A 16,879-nucleotide genomic window follows, 5' to 3' on the forward strand; every position below is an offset into this window, starting at 1 on the left:
ATATTATATCCGTCATGTCATAAACATGGGTAGTGTTCATAATGGTAAATAAGTATTCTCCAAGCTTTTCCCAAAATTCTGACACGGATTTTACATTCAAAGAACAAGTGGTCAAATATTTGTATGTATTTTACTTTCCTGGGTGTGACAGATTTAGAAATCAACAAATGGTTAAAACGCATGTAGGTGGAGGGTGTGGAAGGGAAATTGTAGTTGTCAAGACAACAAAACCAAACATTTGCTCCTGTGTTACATGCTAGCTGTTAGTTGTCTTGCACAGCTCAGTTTATTCAGTACATTTCCAGAAATGGATGTATTGGGAAATTTAGAAGTCAGGTAAGTTAAAATGCATTGGTTTGTTCGTTTGGTGATGCGTGGTGCATCTTACTTAGTTCATCTAAAATTATGTGTGTTAGCGAAATGGTAAGATAGCAAACTATATAAATGATGTATCTATATTCACGTTAACGTTACTGTAACTAACGTTACTAGCTAACGTTAGCTACTATAATGTACTCTTAGAAAAAATGGTTCTTCGTCTGTGTGTTTTGTTTCTTAGGTGGGCTCAGGGTTTGACAAGCCAAAATGTTGAATTTGTTGACAAGAAAACAGCCTGCTACATTTGTGGGAATTACATAGTTTTCCTGAATATAGAGACGAAAATTAGAAGTGTGCTGCAGTGTCCTGGTCGAGGTATTGGTGCCTTCACAGCAAATGGACATTGCAGGACACTTGCATTCTCCAACCATAAACTAAATCCCTCCATATTTGTGTACAACTACCCTGAACTTATTCTGAAGAATGAACTGAAGGGTAAGTCTTTATCTGAAACACTGACATTATTAACATGATTAAAGAGTTATATACATTGCATTAGCTATTCAAATACTTCCTCCAGTTAGCAACATTACTAAAGTGTTTTCTCATTTACAGGAACAGCCCATGTAGACTACACATCTCTGGCACTAAGTGATGCTGGTCCTTATTTGGCCTGCTGCTCATCAATACCAGACCACACCATAACAGTATGGTAACTGAAACCACTCCACTTGATATCCTCCTTCCACATTCATTTAAATGACCTCTGTTTTGTACACTCACTATTTGTGGTAATACCAATGCTTTTTTGTAGGAACTGGGAAACTGGGGATCCAATTTGTAACCAACCACAAGCTGGAAAAGACATCACCTCTTTGGTGTTTAACCCAATGAACTGGCTCCAGATTTGCTCTTTGAGTGCATCATCATGCCTTACAGTCTGGACCATTGAGAAGAGTGACAGCTTTCATATAATGAAACCAGGGTAATTGAGGTTAATTGTAACTACATAAATGTTGCTGGTTATTTCAATAATCACAATTGATACCTACAATAAATGTTATCCATGTCTTCACTATAAATTACATTTCATAGGTACATTTCATGTGTTATTAATGTATTATTCATTACATTGTCAATTGTCAGTGTGATAGATCTCCCTGCGACTGATGGCTGTCTGGTTGAGAGGGAGATTAACCCCTCTCATGTCCCCACTGGAATACTCACCTACTTCGGACCTCAGATGCCCAACTCAGCCATCGCAGGGCTTGCAGAAGACAGGGCAGAAACCTTTGTGGTACTGTCTTCTTAACACCTCTCAACTGCAGGAACTAATTGCACAGGTTTTGTCTCACTCTGTAGTGAGTAGCTTATGTAAAAAAATGTATTCAAAAATGTGCAATTGTACTCTTCTCAATCTCAAAACAAGTTCACTATCCCTGTTTTGAAAGCCCAAAGAGCGCATCAAGACCAGGCTAAGACCTAGCACCATCTGTTGGACAGCCTCATCAGAGCTCTATGTGGGCTGTCAGGAAGGCCACCTGCTACAGGTTGACCCAGACTCTCTGGCTGTCTCTGTCCTCTTCAACCCCTCAGGTACACCCTGCTGTCTCATAGCGTTCTTTACTCTGGCCTAGGGGACCTGCTGTGCACTGGCTCTCACTCCAGATGAGTATCAGTCAGACACTCATATTGAGGTTCATGGGGAACAAAAATGTACTGACAGTCACCAATTTTAGAAACATTGCCGAAAAGAATCTACTTGGTTAGAAAGATTGTGCACTGACATATCACGTCAATGATCACAATTATATGTGTAGTGTTGTATTGCATGTTCATATCAATATGATAAAATATGTGTGCTTGCTATCGTTCAGCTGCAGATGACATTCCTGGGTTCCAGCAGGGTAGCTTCCAGAGCTTAGCCCTGCACAAGGATGGACTATTTGTGTCAGGAAAGGTAACAAACTGCTCTTCACATTGATTGGAGGATGGATACATGATATCCAGCGAATTCAGCAGTATGAAGTCTGGGTCTTAGAGTTCAACTTACCCAGATGCATTCCAATTTGGTCTGTTAAACCACCTATTTAGAGCCAACAACAACATATTCCAGATTTATATTGTTTAAAATAGGCTTTTCTATTCTACAGGAGAATGTGCTACGCTGCTTAAAAATTAAGGGGAACCAAGTGGAGGTTACACAAACTTGGACATTGGAGGAACCAGCCACAACCATAATATATTCGCCAGACTATGAAACACTGCTCTTAGCTTCCAGTACAGTGAGTGCATACATTGTACTGTATTATGGATACATATTTTAATTATTTATAGGCTCTTGTTATAGTATGCTTTTGCTTTTTTCCAGGGGCGCATCTACAGGTATAAACGATCCCAGTGCGAGAAGGTGGTGAAAGTCCTGGACGTTCTCAGTGGAGACTTTGTGGCAGCAGCTTCACTGTATACTGATAATAACTTATGTGTGGTAAGAGATCATTGATGTCATGTTTAACTGATGTAAATGTTTTGTAATGGATCCTCATTCATAATGATGTTGCCGTTTCTCTCCTCGTTACAGTCAGTGAGGGACTCGGGAGAGTTGCAGCTGTGGTCTCTAGATGCTGGCTTCTGCATCGGCTCTATATCTCTTCAAGTAAAGGTTAATAGTCATTCAATTACAATAGTATTAGGGAAGCTATGCTAAATAATACAGTAAGTAGGCATAGTCAATTGTGAATTGTGCTTGTTACAGCATTTAAGTGAAAGTCTCATGTAAACTTCATGGACAATAGAACAATAATAAAAATAAAAAAAATAAATCAACTACTATTGTGTCTAGGTGACCAGTTTGGCCTGCTGTCCGATTGCTCAATACGTTGCCGTGGGAACAGTGTCGGGGCATGTCCTGTTCATTGAGCTGACCAGGGAGCAGCAGCCTCGTCTGGTGCACAGGGTTCACCTCTACTACACTCCTGTGGACCACCTACTGCAAGTATCTCCAATGGGTTTACTGTTGTTATTTGCGTTTTGGTTGTTCTTATTGTAAAATGAGCCTTTTAAAGTTATCAATGTTCAATAGTAATATAGGATTTCATATTGTTTTTGGTTTACAGTTTTGATCAAGGAGGAAACTTCCTTATCACTGGTGCCTCGGATGCAAATATATATGTGTTGAATGCAAGGGCTTCCAGAGTATTTGAGGTAATCGGATACACAGGTACATTAATGCTCCACAAAAGTCCATATATGTTTCTGATGGTATTTCTTTAACTCATTTCAACCCATTATGTTTGATTAAAGCAGTTTTGTTCTCTCCAGGTGCTAAAGGAGCCATCGTGTCCCTGTCTACCCAGTACAGCCGGGATATTAAGCAGGTCAAACTGCTGGCTCTGTGTGCTGGAGAGAAGGACATAGGCCGAGGGGAGGGAAGTCTGCTTACACTGCTCACTCTGCCTGTGCAGGAGCTTACGGGTACTGACTGGGCTGTGTGTGTGTGTGTGTGTGTGTGTGTGTGTGTGTGTGTGTGTGTGTGTGTGTGTGTGTGTGTGTGTGTGTGTGTGTGTGTGTGTGTGTGTGTGTGTGTGTGTGTGTGTGTGTGTGTGTGTGTGTGTGTGTGTGTGTGTGTGTGTGTGTGTGTGTGTGTCCACAGAAAGAAGCTGTTGTTAATCATCCTGCCTGACTTTGGATTTGTTCCATTTTATTTCACATCTGTGTGTACTGCTTTGTGTACTGCTGTTGCTTTGCAGGGGCAGGAGTGTGTGCAGACCTGAGAGGATGTCTTTCCAATAATGTCCTACAGCGGTGCACATATGAGGTCCCTCACGCACTCAGCTCCTCTGCCCTGGGAGCCAATAAGATCTTTGGCTACTGCCAAAAGAGGAAAGCACTCCAGAGATTCCAGCTACCTGAGGTACGGTCCCATGCATTACCAGTCTGACTTATGTTTAAAACCCCAAAAATCTTATTTCTAACATCTGAACATTTGTTGATGATGGGTGGTATGCTGTTTAGTTTTTATTTGGTCATGACGTATGGCCAAATTTGACACAATACCAATAACATTTGCATAAACACAACACAATACACGTGACCACTGTGCCATGTCGGTCTCCTAGAGCACAGAAAGGTCCTCTGACCAGGACGTGGTCCAGTTGACCCCAGAGAAGGAGGTGGAGGGTCACCCTATGGGCCCCGCCTCCGTCCTCCTGTCGCCCCACCAGTCTTGGCTGGCCTCAGTGGGCCAAGACGGACTGCTGCGCATCCGGGAGATCTCCAGTCTGGTACGACCTTGTTTCACTTCAGGCTTTGCATGTTACATTGAACATAACATTCAGCTTCTTAGAGCTCATTTGAAATATACTGAAGAAAAAAACAGTATTGTATTATAAATGTAGTTCTTAAGAGAGTGAATCTCAAAAGAGGAAATCTGTGAGAACAAAATATTGATGAAAACACATTATCTTTGTGTTATGACCACTCGTAATGCTATTAACCTGAGTATGTTGTCATTGTCATGTACAGGACCGGTATGTTCAGATGCAGTGCCACTCGTGTTGGCTGGGAGGGGTGAGGAAAGTGTCCTTTACCTCAGACAGTCAGACAATGATCACTACAGGCCTGAAAGACGGCTCTATGGTCTGTACAAGACTAAGGTAAGTCAACAGGGACAAGTCTGAAGGCAATGCAGTGTTGAACACCAGAGAGCACTGTAGTTCATGTAGATGTGGAATTTCAAAGATGATTAGATCATTCTAAAACATTTCACAATTTCTACTATAACAAGGAGAACATTTCTCTCATTTTAATGTATTGGACTACTTTTATTTGTAAGACATTGTATTCTGTCTATGTATTTTTCTGTTTTCCATGAAGGCTGAAAATGGCAGGTGTTGGCAAAGCGAATGCAGCTACACAGTACAGCCAGTCTATAGCCAAATACCAGGAGAGTATGATAACATCAGAGAACCCTATTCTCAGTAGCATGGCTGACTGGGACCCAGAGGCCCTGTCCCCTCCTGGGTCAGCAGATCTACACAGAGAAGAGGTGAATGGTAACCTTGGCTACATCACAGGAAGTTGCTGGCACCTTAATTGGGGAGAACAGGCTGGTGGTAATAACTGGAGCGGAATTAGTGGAGTGGTGTTAAATACATCAAACACATGGTTTCCAGGTGTTTAATGTCATTCTATTTGCACCGTTCCGGCCATTATTATGAGTCATTCTCCCCACAGCAGCCTCCTGTGATTCATATAGATTTGACATCCTCCATCTTAACTTACGCCTCACTGCGCCAGCTAAATACATCCTAGTTGACGCTATTCACACAGGGTTTGTCCTTTGCATCACTGTAATGAAGATAATTTCAGATCCATCAAATCTTATGGAGTCAGATATGTGATGTTTCATATTTACACATGAAATGTAGTTAATTTGTTTGTCCTCACCTCCTGTCTTTAGGCCAATGATAAGCGACAGATAGTTGATGTGACGGAACAGGATGAGAGCTCCACCAACCTGCCCTCAGACACAGCCTCAGACTCTACCTGGCTGGACAACAAGCTGGAAGCGGTCAGTAACACTGCTGATGTCACTTCAGCACAAGAGCTTTAGTCCGTCATTGTAGGCCGTCATTGTCACAAAGAATTTGTTCTTAACTGACTTGCATATTTAAATATAGATTTGGTACTCAGTTTCACTCCAGTACTGATGGGAGAAATACTGATGTTGCCCGTGACAAATACTTCAATACCTGATTCACAAAACAGCTGTGTTGCTGTTGGCACATTCTTCCTGGGTGAAAAGATCAGGTGCGGATTGGGAGAAAGGCAGATAAACATTTCGGAGATTGTAGATAACACTGAACTGATATCAAAGCTGTGGCATTCATTGTGTTGTGGGTTTGCACATTGTAGATCACAGTTAGATTACAGTTAGATAACATGAAACAGCCATAGTTGGGTAACGTTCAGCCACTGTGCCATTACCTGCTTTATTATTTGTGTGGTGATGTGTTTGATTCCATTCAAGTCCCATCATGTTGAGTATATAATAATTGAGTAGGGTGTAATGTTATAGCTGATGTATTGTGAAATATATGACAACAGTTCTGGTGAAAGTCAGTGTTGAAAGATATGCTGGCAAAACAATGTACTGTTTTTCAGGTAGTCCAGATAAATGTATCCACTGACGTGCTTTGAGTATGGGGATACAAAACAGAACAACAAATTGTCATCAGACAATACACACATCCTGCTAGTACCATTATACTGTCCACAGGTTATCAATGAGGAGATCCAGCAGTTTTCACAGACAAAGAAAAGCCTGAGGAAAAATGTCAAACAATTGCGTGACACAGTAAGCAGAGCTCTAATCCTCTTTTTATTTACTTTGCTTAATGAATCATGCGTGAGTGTAAAATTAGACACAATATCATCAAAATGTTAATGGCTAATGTGACCATGTCGTCGGCCCCAGATCCAGGCAATGATGCGTGAGAACGAGACGCTGCCTGACATGGAGAAGCTGGAGCAGCAGGAGTTCAACCTGGATGTAGATGAGCAAAAGAGACTGCAAGCCGAGGGGGAGCAGGAGGTCACCAGGGTAAAAACACACACACACACACACACACACACACACACACACACACACACACACACACACACACACACACACACACACACACACACACACACACACACACACACACACACACACACACACACACACACACACACACACACACACACAGTGTGATAGTATTTTTATTGACTCCCTTACAGGTCCGAAATGAGATTGAGTTGGAGAACCTAGCCAAGTGCTACCTGCGCGACGTCCTTAAGAGAGAATGCTGGGATTCCATGAAGGTCAAAGGGCAAGCTATCAAGGTAAGTTGAGAGTCATAACCAAAATGGAGTTTGTTTTCAAAGGTGCAGCAACAGATATGTTTTGAGACTGTGTGTTTTGTTGGCTTTACCTTAGGCCTTCCACACTGAACACGAGGTGAAGAACTACCCCATGAAGGAGCGGACACAGCAGGAGCTGGATGAACTTCATAGAGTGGAGAGTATGAGGAAGATTGAACGGGCTGACAGTAATGTGAGTTAGAATGTGCTGTATGTCCCTTTAGTCACAGTGCAATTGCTAGAGATTTTTCCAATTTTATACACTTTCATTGGCAATAGTGCCAAGCGATATGTTTTTTTTGTTTTGCATGACACTCATCCTCTTCCAAAACACTCTAGCTCCAGCAGGAGATTCTAGAGAAGAAGACCAAGACCACGACGGAAGAAGAGGAGGAGGAGGAAGGCCGTGAGATGGAGAGTGCTTCCCTCACAGGTAGCCTCAGTGCCCAGTATGGAGGCTCAAACCCCTACCTCTACAATCAGTTCAACCTGCACATCAGAGAGCAGAAGATCAACCAGATCACTTTGCTACAGGTAAACAAACAGTTTGACAATATGTACTAGGATTTTAATAACCAATGTATACATACTCAGCATTTAAAGGGCAATTCCACCACTTTTCAACCTCTTATTCATTATCTCCAGCACGATATCAACAGTGTCTACATATGCGAACACAGCACATTTCTATGATCTGTGGTTGAAATTATTTTAAAAATCCATGATTTGCAAAACCTGTAACAAGTTGTTTTTGCCAAAGACAGGGTATTTTCTTGCTCCTCATGTCACCGTGAATCTCAGTGTTTGAAAATCATTGAATATATTTTTTTACTACAAAACATAAACACACCGTTTTCACATATGTAGACACTGGTATTGTGCTTGAGATAATGAATATGAGGTTGAAAAGTGGTGGAATTGCCCTTTAATGATTCAAGTATTAGTGTTTAGCATTAAATAACCAAATTGAGTTTAGCTAATTATTTCACCTAATTGCCTATAACAGCCTCCTTCTCCATTTGACTTCTCACCTTCACTCACACACTAGGATGTCATCTACAAAGTGAAGACAGCCTTTAACACAGACTTTAAGGGGGTGCACAAGCAGAAGGAGCAGGAGATCAACCGAGTGAAAGATAAGAATCGTCGCATCATGGAGATCATGTCAGAGCTGGACCACAAGATGAAGCTGTGGGAGCCCAGTCTGTCTGACAACGAGCGGCCAGAGAGGGCACTGTCTGTGGAGGACTCTGAGGTTAGACTTGAAGCTGTTTTTTTTGTTATTGACCTACTTTAATGGTTTAGATTTCCACCAAAACACAAGTTACTGCACATCAAATGATAATTTATGACTTATGACTCCGTCTCCAGATACATTTTGAAAAGTACCTCACCCCAGAGCAGAGAAAAAGAGAGGAGGAGAAGAAGAAAGAGGAGGAACAAAGACGGCAGACGGCCAAGGTACTGTATCACTACCTTCCTACCTTTCCCATCTCCCACTTATTAAATGTTTACTCTTAGGGGTCATTCTAACAGCCGATAAACCATTACTAACCCAAGCAAGGTCTTAATCACTAACCTATAAATTGTGAAAGCTGAGCTGTTTTCTTAGTAAAAATACAGTGTGAATTGATGTTATTGGCTTGGGTACCCATTGAAACAGACATTCTGCTTCTCCTTTTCCTTAGAGTGACAATATCAGAGAGCGAGCTCTGGATGAAATGATGGGTGGAGTACTCGAGCTAAAAAAAGAGGACATCTTGAGAGTGGTATGGCGGTGGTCAAAAAAAGAAAAATCTGAAATATGGATATGAATTTAATATCCAATATTAACTAACATTTAATACATCTACCGTTAACATGATAAACATTTATTAAACGTGATTGTCCTGAAGAAAAGTATTTGAATGACAGAATGTAGAGAATGTGTTTGAATGTATTTTCTGACCCTGTACTTTTCTACATGCAGGAGGTGCCTCAGCCTGAGTTCATTGTATCCAAACCGGACATTCAGTGGACAGAGGAAGAGAAAAAGATCTATAAAGAGTATGAGAAGAAAGCCAAAGAACTGAGCGAGGAACAGGAGAAGTACAGAAAGGTGTGATTTGTGTGTGAAAACATCTGCTTTTCAATGTTGTATTCAAAAGAAATACACCATCATAATAGGACCCAGACTTGATTTACTAAACAAGTTCAGTTGCCATTGTCTTGTTCCAGACTCTGGAAGCTGAAATGAATAAACTACAGACGTCCATCATGGACTCCACCCAGGGGTTTGATGAAACCTTGACCAAGCTCTTTGAGAGGAAGGTGAAATCTGAGATGGTTATATACCAGGTAAGACAGAGCACACGCACACACACACACAGATCAAGATTTAATTAAAGAAATATACAGTACATTCCATGTGCCATTGTTGTTTTCTTGCTATATTCTTTTGTAGGAAGAGCTGAAGATTACAAATCTAGTTCACTCCATTCTGATAGAGGAGGAGGTTCTCAATAGAGAGCGAGAACTCAGTCTCAAACTAGAAAAAAACAGGGTCTATAAGGTGAGATGTCGTTATATTAATGCCAATGGAGGCTGGCGGGAGGAGCTATTGGAGGACGGGCTCATTGTAATCCAGCCTTTACAATGAGCACATCCTCCTATACCTCCTCCTACCAGCCTTCATGCTCTATTGGCTATCTTTCTCATGGGGAAGGGATTTACAATGGTTGAGTCCACAGGAGGTTGGTGTTTGTGGTAATGGCTGGAGCGGAGTGAGTTTCCATGTGTTGGATGCCATTCCATTCCAGACAATATTATGAGCTGTCCTCCCCTCAGCAGCCTCCTGTGGTTGGGTTAGAGATCATTTTATGTTAGCTATCCTATCTCTATTATATACAACCATATTATTACACATTCCAGTCAGATATTATCTTGTATCTGTCTTCGACTGTGTTTTACAAGCTTCAACATGTGTGGCATCTTAATTGGTTTCCCTTCAACACTGTTCTTGTTAGTTCCTGTACTTTGCGTTCCCATCGCTTAACATGCCTTATTCTCCTGACAGAATGAGATTGGAGAAGAGCTTAAGAAGCACAAAGAGGATGTAGAAATGTTCCGGGAGACCTACGACAATGTCGTGGCCGACGACAAAGTATGACTGGCAGTAGCACGTCTACTATCTCATGTCAGATACTGTCCGACACTTATTGTTCTTGGGTACTATCTGACATATTGTGTATCCCTAGCTTCTCGACAGGGGATTCAGGAAGGAGTTCTTTGATGTCCCAGGCCATCTTGTTGATCAGCTGTACAAGCTATACAAGCGCAGACCCAGGTACTGCATAAAAAATGAGAAAGGGGTCATAGTATCTTCAATACATACTGTACATAGTTTTTGCCATTCAGATTTTTAGAATAGGGTGCAACATCCCAGTACTCTCTTGCCCAGGGTCCAGAGGATGAGGACCCAGGCAGACAACAGTACCAGCCCCTTTAAAGAGCGGCCCCTACCGGGCCCAGTGGCAGCAGAGGGTCTCTGTCAGATGATGAAGGCCATGGAGGAGCTGGACGCTCCAGAGAACATACCTGAAAGCCTAGACGTGTCTGTGTGGGAGAGGTTCTGCCTGGCCCGCAGAGCCAAAGTTGAGAGTGAGCAGCAGGTAATGGAAAACCAGCCACGGAACAAGTGAGGTAGTCTGAGGAAATATTAGTGGCAGTACATGCATTTCCTTGTCAATGATGTTCTCCAGCACCTTGAAACCTACAGTATATTTCATAGAATATATAAACTTACTTAACTTACAGGGTAAGTCTGCCTTATTAAAGTGTTATGTAACACAGGACACAAAGAATGTGGAACAGAGAGATTGGATCCAGTTAATTATACCATTTTGCTAAACATTGTAGTAGGTCTAGTTAATTTCAATGTCATCTTTTGTGTCTTGTCCTACTCAGGTGAAAGTTAAGGCTTTGACTCTGGCTGAAATGCAAGCCTTTCTGCAGAAGAGGACCGATGAGGATGAGAGTGCAAGACTGGAAATGAAAAGTCTCATGGATGACATCAATGGGTAAGAGTGTCATACCGTGAGAGTACATCAATTATATTCTTAAAAGCGCAGTACATTTTTCACTAAACACAAATGTTTCCACCCCATGATTCTTTTGAACACTTTATACAGGTGTAGTCTTTCTTAACAGTTGTCTGTCTGAGCACGAATAAGCTTGGCACGCAAGGTTAATTCAGGAGTGACTCATTGATAGCGCATGGTCTTTAAACTCTTGATGTCTCCAGGCTACGAGAGGAGAAGACGCGTTTCCGCCTGGACATCATGGTTCAGATCCTGATCAAGCAGGGCCAGGTGGAGGTGGAGAACGGAGACTTCATTGCAGACTACTCTGACTCTCTGCTGCTCCATAAGAGTGTGGTGGAGGACCTCAACGGGACCATCAGAGTGAGACCCATAGACATTCTTTATTCATTTACGTGAGCAGAATCATGCTAACATTGTAGCATAAGTTAAACATTTGTAAATGGGGACAAACAGGGCAAAAATGGGTCATGAGGAACTCCACCGATGAGATGCATAGGCTATGTATTGACCTGTGCTCTTCTGTCAGGCTCTGGGAGAGCAGAAGATAGCCAGCATGGTGGAGTGCAAGGACTTCCGTAAAGGTATCATCCAGCAGGAGTGGGAGCACAAGAGGATGAGGATGCAGAAGGAGGACCTGAACAACAAAGCCAGGGACATCCAGATGCTGCGCGTCTCTCAGGAGCTGCAGGAGGTACACTAAAGCTTACCATGGGACAGTTCTCCCTGGAACAATGGTTAATTGCAAAGGCATACAGTACACTACCGTTCAAAAGTTGCCATAGAAATATCCTTTTTCTTTTTTTTAAAGAAAAGCACATGTTTTTGTCCATAAAAACAATCAAATTGATCAGAAATAGTGTAAACATTGTTAATGTTGTAAATGACTATTGTAGCTGGAAACAGATTTATGGAATATCTACATTATCAGCAACCATCACTCCTGTGTTCCAATAGCACATTGTGTTAGCTAATCCAAGTTTATAATTTTAAAAGGCTGATCATCAGAAAACACTTTTGAAATTGTTGGAACAGCTGAAAACTGTTCTGATTAAAGCAATAAAATTGGCCTTAGACCAGTTGAGCATCAGCATTTGTGGGTTCGATTACAGGCTCAAAATGGCCAGAAACAAAGAACTTTCTTCTGAAACTCGTCGGTCTATTCTTGTTCCGAGGAATGAAGGCTGTTCCATGCAAGAAATTGCCAAGAAACTGAAGATCTCATTCAACGCTGTGTACTACTCCCTTCAGAAGAAACAGCGCAAACCGGCTCTAACCAGAATAGAAAGAGTGGGAGGCCCTGGTGCACAAGAAAATTAGTGTCTAGTTTGATAAAGACGCCTCACAAGTCCTCAACTGGCAGCTTCATTAAATAGTACCCGCAAAACACCAGTGTCAACGTCAACAATGAAGAGGTGACTCCGGAATGCTGGCCTTCTAGGCAGAGTTGCAAATAAAAAGCCATAGCTCAGACTGGCCAATAAAATAAAGATTAAAGAAAATGGGCAAAATAACAGACACTGGACCAGAGGAACTCTGCCTAGAAGGCCAGCATCCTGGAGTCACCTCTTCATTGTTGACGTTGAGACTGGTGTTTTGCGGGTACTATTTAATGAAGCTGCCAGTTGAGGACTTGTGAGGCGTCTTTATCAAACTAGACACTAATTTACTTGTCCTCTTGTGCACCAGGGCCTCCCACTCGTTCTATTCTGGTTAGGGCCAGTTTGCTCTGTTTGGTGAAGGGAGTAGTACACAGCGTTGTACGAGATCTTCAGTTTCTTGGCAATTCCTCACATGGAATAGCCTTCATTTCTCAGAACAAGAATAGGCTGACGAGTTTCAGAAGGTCTTTGTTTCTGACCATTTTGTACCTGTAATCAAAACCACAAATGCTGATGCTGAAGATACTCAACTAGTCTAAAGAAGGCCAGTTTTATTGGACCTTTAAAATCGGTACAACAGTTTTCAGCTGTGCTAACAATCGCAAAAGGGTTTTCTAATGATCAATTAGCCTTGTGTTAGCTAATCCAAGTTTAGCGTTTTTACAACATACTGTGGTCTGGTTATCTCAGCTGGTTTGAGCAAAATGCTAGCAACACCAAAGTTGCAGGTACAAGTATGAACCCTCTATAGGCCACAAGACATCTCATTGGCTGTAATATAGGTTATGCTGAAAAAGTGTCTGCACTGTAACAATGTAAAATACCTGCATTGCCTCTTCCACATGGCCAAAAACCATTGACATATCAAAAATACCCTGAACCACCACCTATTTTTGAGCTATAAAATGATCAACCTGCTTTTTTTGTTTTGGCATTTGACAGTGAGAGCTTGTATCGTTCGGGGGATGTAGAATCAATCTATGTCAAATGAAATATGCATGTTTTTCCACACAAACTAAGAGATCATTATTTAAACAAAGCTTTTTTGCCCCAAGTATCTCAGTGAGACGGATCATGACAACCGCATATCAAAGCAGGTTTCAACTCTGGAGAAAACCATAACATTACAGGAAAAGGTAATGTGAACAGAGTTAATATAATTTCATATCAATTACATTTATTCAAGTGCTTAAAATATCAGCTATAATGTTTGTGTATTTCAGACTCACCTAAAGAATGTGCTGACCTGTAAGAAGTTGATCAAGCAGCTGAACAGACAGGCAGCAATGAAGGCATCAAAGAATTCTGCTCTGGATGAGCAGCTGACCAACATGCAAGTGACTGTGGCTGAGAGGAGACACATCTGTGAAGCCATAGGTACTGTAATAATTACACATTTCATTGCAGTATAGGTTTACACAATTTTAGGTAGGTCATTACTTCAACTGTGATGTTATCAGGAGCTTTATTGGCATCACTGTGTACATGGTGGATATTGTTCCGTTGCATTGTTGTTTTTAACCCCTAACTTGCCCCTTGATGCCTCATTTCCTATAACACTTCCACTGAATCATCTAATGAACTGTGATGCCATTTGCTGCTCTGCTCAGCCATGGAGGAGAACCATGAGAGTGATGCAGAGGAGAGGTACCAGGAGATCATCCAGAGGAAGAAGCTGGTGGAGCTAGCCAGGGCCCAGGCTGAGGAGGTGGCTACCCTCAGGGCAGAGGTGGAACGCATGAGGATGAAGTCCTTCCCCGCTCTCGCTCAGCTAAAACATAACTGACACATTTAGGAAACACTTTATTTTTTATAAATTAACAAAACATCAAACTGATTTTCATGTTTAAATATAGAACTAATATACATTACTATGGTAGGTAACAGTATGAAATTAAACTGATGAAGTGGCAAATTAATGTTGTTTTTTCACTCAAATTACTTGTGGATCATAGTAAATTTAGGGTGAAAAACATCCAGTACATAAGATTGAATCGAGATTATTCAACAAAGGCAGGAAATCTGCATGATAAATCTGATATCAACAATTAATATTATTTTTGACAATATGAACAGAAGGCATGTGGGTCTATGCATTGGTGAAGTCCTCTTCTGTGCGGTTAAAGTGCAGTATGCTGTCCTCTACACCAAAGAGGTCAATTAGCTGGGAGATGCTGGCTTTCCTGCCATCTATGGGGAGATCTGACTGGAGCTCATACAATGCAGCCTGACTACAACTCCGCCACTTGTCAATCAAAACTCTCAACTGTGTCAGGTCATTCTAGAGAGAAAGAAGTGAGAGATGGGGAATACAATAAAAAGTGGTTGAATATTCACAACCAATTATACCACTTTTTTTTTTTTACACCCATGTCATTTAGCATTTTCATTTAGCGGTTACCTTGCTTCTGTACATTTTAACCATCTTCAGTCGCCGTAGTCTCTCGGTCCTTTCTTTAACCTCTCTCTTCAATTGGTCTCGTAGTTGTAGCAAATCTATATGAGTGGGTTGAGCCGATTCAGGCATGGGGCCAGGGACCCCAGGCCTTCTAGTCTCTGGACATTCACTGGGCGTGATCTCATTTCTGTTGATGTCAATATTCTTCGGTCTGTCTGTTTTGGCACCATGCTCGGTCTCTTTGTCTGCTGTTGAGGGAAGTTGGTCATCATCGATGTTAAGACGTTTGGCCACGGAAACAGGAGAGGTGAAGGAACGTTTTGATCTTTTCAGTCGTTCCTTCAGAGAAGAACTCATCTGCTGTTTTGGCTGAGAAAACGTTTGACACTTGTGAATGACAATGAACAGCTAGAAACATGCCAGAGGCCCATTATTTAATACGAAAATCCATGTAGAAAAACAGCAGTACGTTAAATATGCATGTTAGAGGGGTTTGACAAACGTTAAGAAACGGTATCTAACTATACTGTAGCTATCTTTGTGTGTGTATTCAGCACAATTAGATGGGTTTGAAACAAATTAGATTAGCTACTGGCTGCTACATATATAAGTTAGGTAATTTTAGCTACTTAGCTAGCTATATTTCACTGTAAATTACATTGCAACATGCCTGGTTCTGGTACTGTAGACCGTCCTTACCTTACCTTTTGCACACTACTGGATTCACATGGGCTTGATTTTAAATAACAGGGTGTGCCGTACACAGGTTTTGATTTGGTTGTCTTCGGTGTGGTCTCCATTTCTTTAATTACAACGCGTAGGTTACAAATTGGCCTCACGGAAGTTTTTCACAGGGTTAGCTTGCTAACAACAAGCTCATGCAAACCTCCAAGCTTTTATTGGTCATTATTACAGTCACAAAGTCATAAACCCCGCCCATTTCTACAATTTATTTTCTTAAAATCTGATTTTAAAACTAACGTTAACCACACTGCTAATTTATACATAACACTAACCTTACATTAACATCAAAAAGCCACTTGTTTCCATGATTTTTTTACGATATAGCCAATTTTTACTTTGTGGCTGTGGTAACTAATGGGAAACCTTTTGATTGGTTGAAAGTTAGACTCTATATTTCCTGCTTACAGAAAATAACTGGGAGTTGTAGTATATCAATCCTAAAGCAGATTTAATTCGTTTCAGAATGAATATTTCAACTGGAAAATCTATTTTGTTTTTGTACAGAAATCAACAACACATATTGCGTTATTTTATTTAATCAGTGGCGTTGAAGAAATAAAGTAATTGAAAACATGTCTGTTTTTTCCCCGGATTATTTTAGTTGCCCAGGCCTTCAATATTTTGTTGCAATTACGTTCAGCTCAACAAAACAACATTTTAATTCCCTATTAAATGATTTATTCCCTAATCTCAAATATGGCCACATATGGTTTTCAATTCGTGAGAGTTTTGCGATGCCTTATTGTATTAATTGTCTTTCAATAGAGTCAGCCAGTCTGTAGTCCTAAAAACGGAAATGAGCGAACTCTGCTTTGTTCAACCATTCCTATGGGGAAAATAAATGGTGAAAGAATCAATGTGTATAATCCCTGGATTGTTTATACTATGTGTTGGCCATTGAAAGTATTTGAAGCCACCGTTCGTACTCCATAGGAATTCTACAGTATTTCAATTAAATGTTTCAAAGACAAAATTACATGTATTTAAGTAACATTAGTACTCTATCTAAAAAAATACTTGAAGAAAATGTTTTCACATATTTTTTCATACTT

The 16,879-nt window shown here is 41.1% G+C and overlaps 2 protein-coding genes across 2 annotated transcripts; one reads left to right on the forward strand and one right to left on the reverse strand.

Moving 5' to 3' along the window:
- The first annotated feature begins 242 nt into the window (after positions 1-242).
- On the forward strand, positions 243-14,471 carry cfap43 (cilia and flagella associated protein 43). Its single transcript, XM_035754361.2, has 38 exons — positions 243-336; positions 560-813; positions 934-1,030; positions 1,133-1,303; positions 1,465-1,615; positions 1,770-1,914; positions 2,196-2,278; positions 2,472-2,603; positions 2,690-2,806; positions 2,900-2,980; positions 3,161-3,309; positions 3,435-3,538; positions 3,640-3,792; positions 4,068-4,231; positions 4,437-4,601; positions 4,843-4,973; positions 5,194-5,365; positions 5,780-5,890; positions 6,599-6,676; positions 6,797-6,922; positions 7,102-7,206; positions 7,301-7,417; positions 7,564-7,758; positions 8,273-8,479; positions 8,596-8,685; positions 8,913-8,993; positions 9,194-9,322; positions 9,442-9,561; positions 9,668-9,775; positions 10,280-10,366; positions 10,461-10,549; positions 10,664-10,874; positions 11,170-11,282; positions 11,507-11,666; positions 11,833-11,997; positions 13,741-13,821; positions 13,909-14,062; positions 14,296-14,471. The coding sequence occupies exons 1-38, from the start codon at positions 254-256 to the stop codon at positions 14,469-14,471; spliced, it is 5,055 nt and encodes a 1,684-aa protein (XP_035610254.1). The 5' UTR covers positions 243-253.
- Positions 14,134-16,364, reverse strand: sfr1 (SWI5-dependent homologous recombination repair protein 1). Its single transcript, XM_035754363.2, has 3 exons — positions 15,788-16,364; positions 15,087-15,452; positions 14,134-14,966 (listed from the first exon to the last, which is right to left on the reverse strand). The coding sequence occupies exons 1-3, from the start codon at positions 15,881-15,883 to the stop codon at positions 14,775-14,777; spliced, it is 654 nt and encodes a 217-aa protein (XP_035610256.1). The 5' UTR covers positions 15,884-16,364; the 3' UTR covers positions 14,134-14,774.
- Between the last annotated feature and the right edge of the window lie 515 nt (positions 16,365-16,879).

This window comes from Oncorhynchus keta, chromosome 36 (genome assembly GCF_023373465.1).
Source record: "Oncorhynchus keta strain PuntledgeMale-10-30-2019 chromosome 36, Oket_V2, whole genome shotgun sequence".
In the NCBI taxonomy this organism is placed as follows: domain Eukaryota; kingdom Metazoa; phylum Chordata; class Actinopteri; order Salmoniformes; family Salmonidae; genus Oncorhynchus; species Oncorhynchus keta.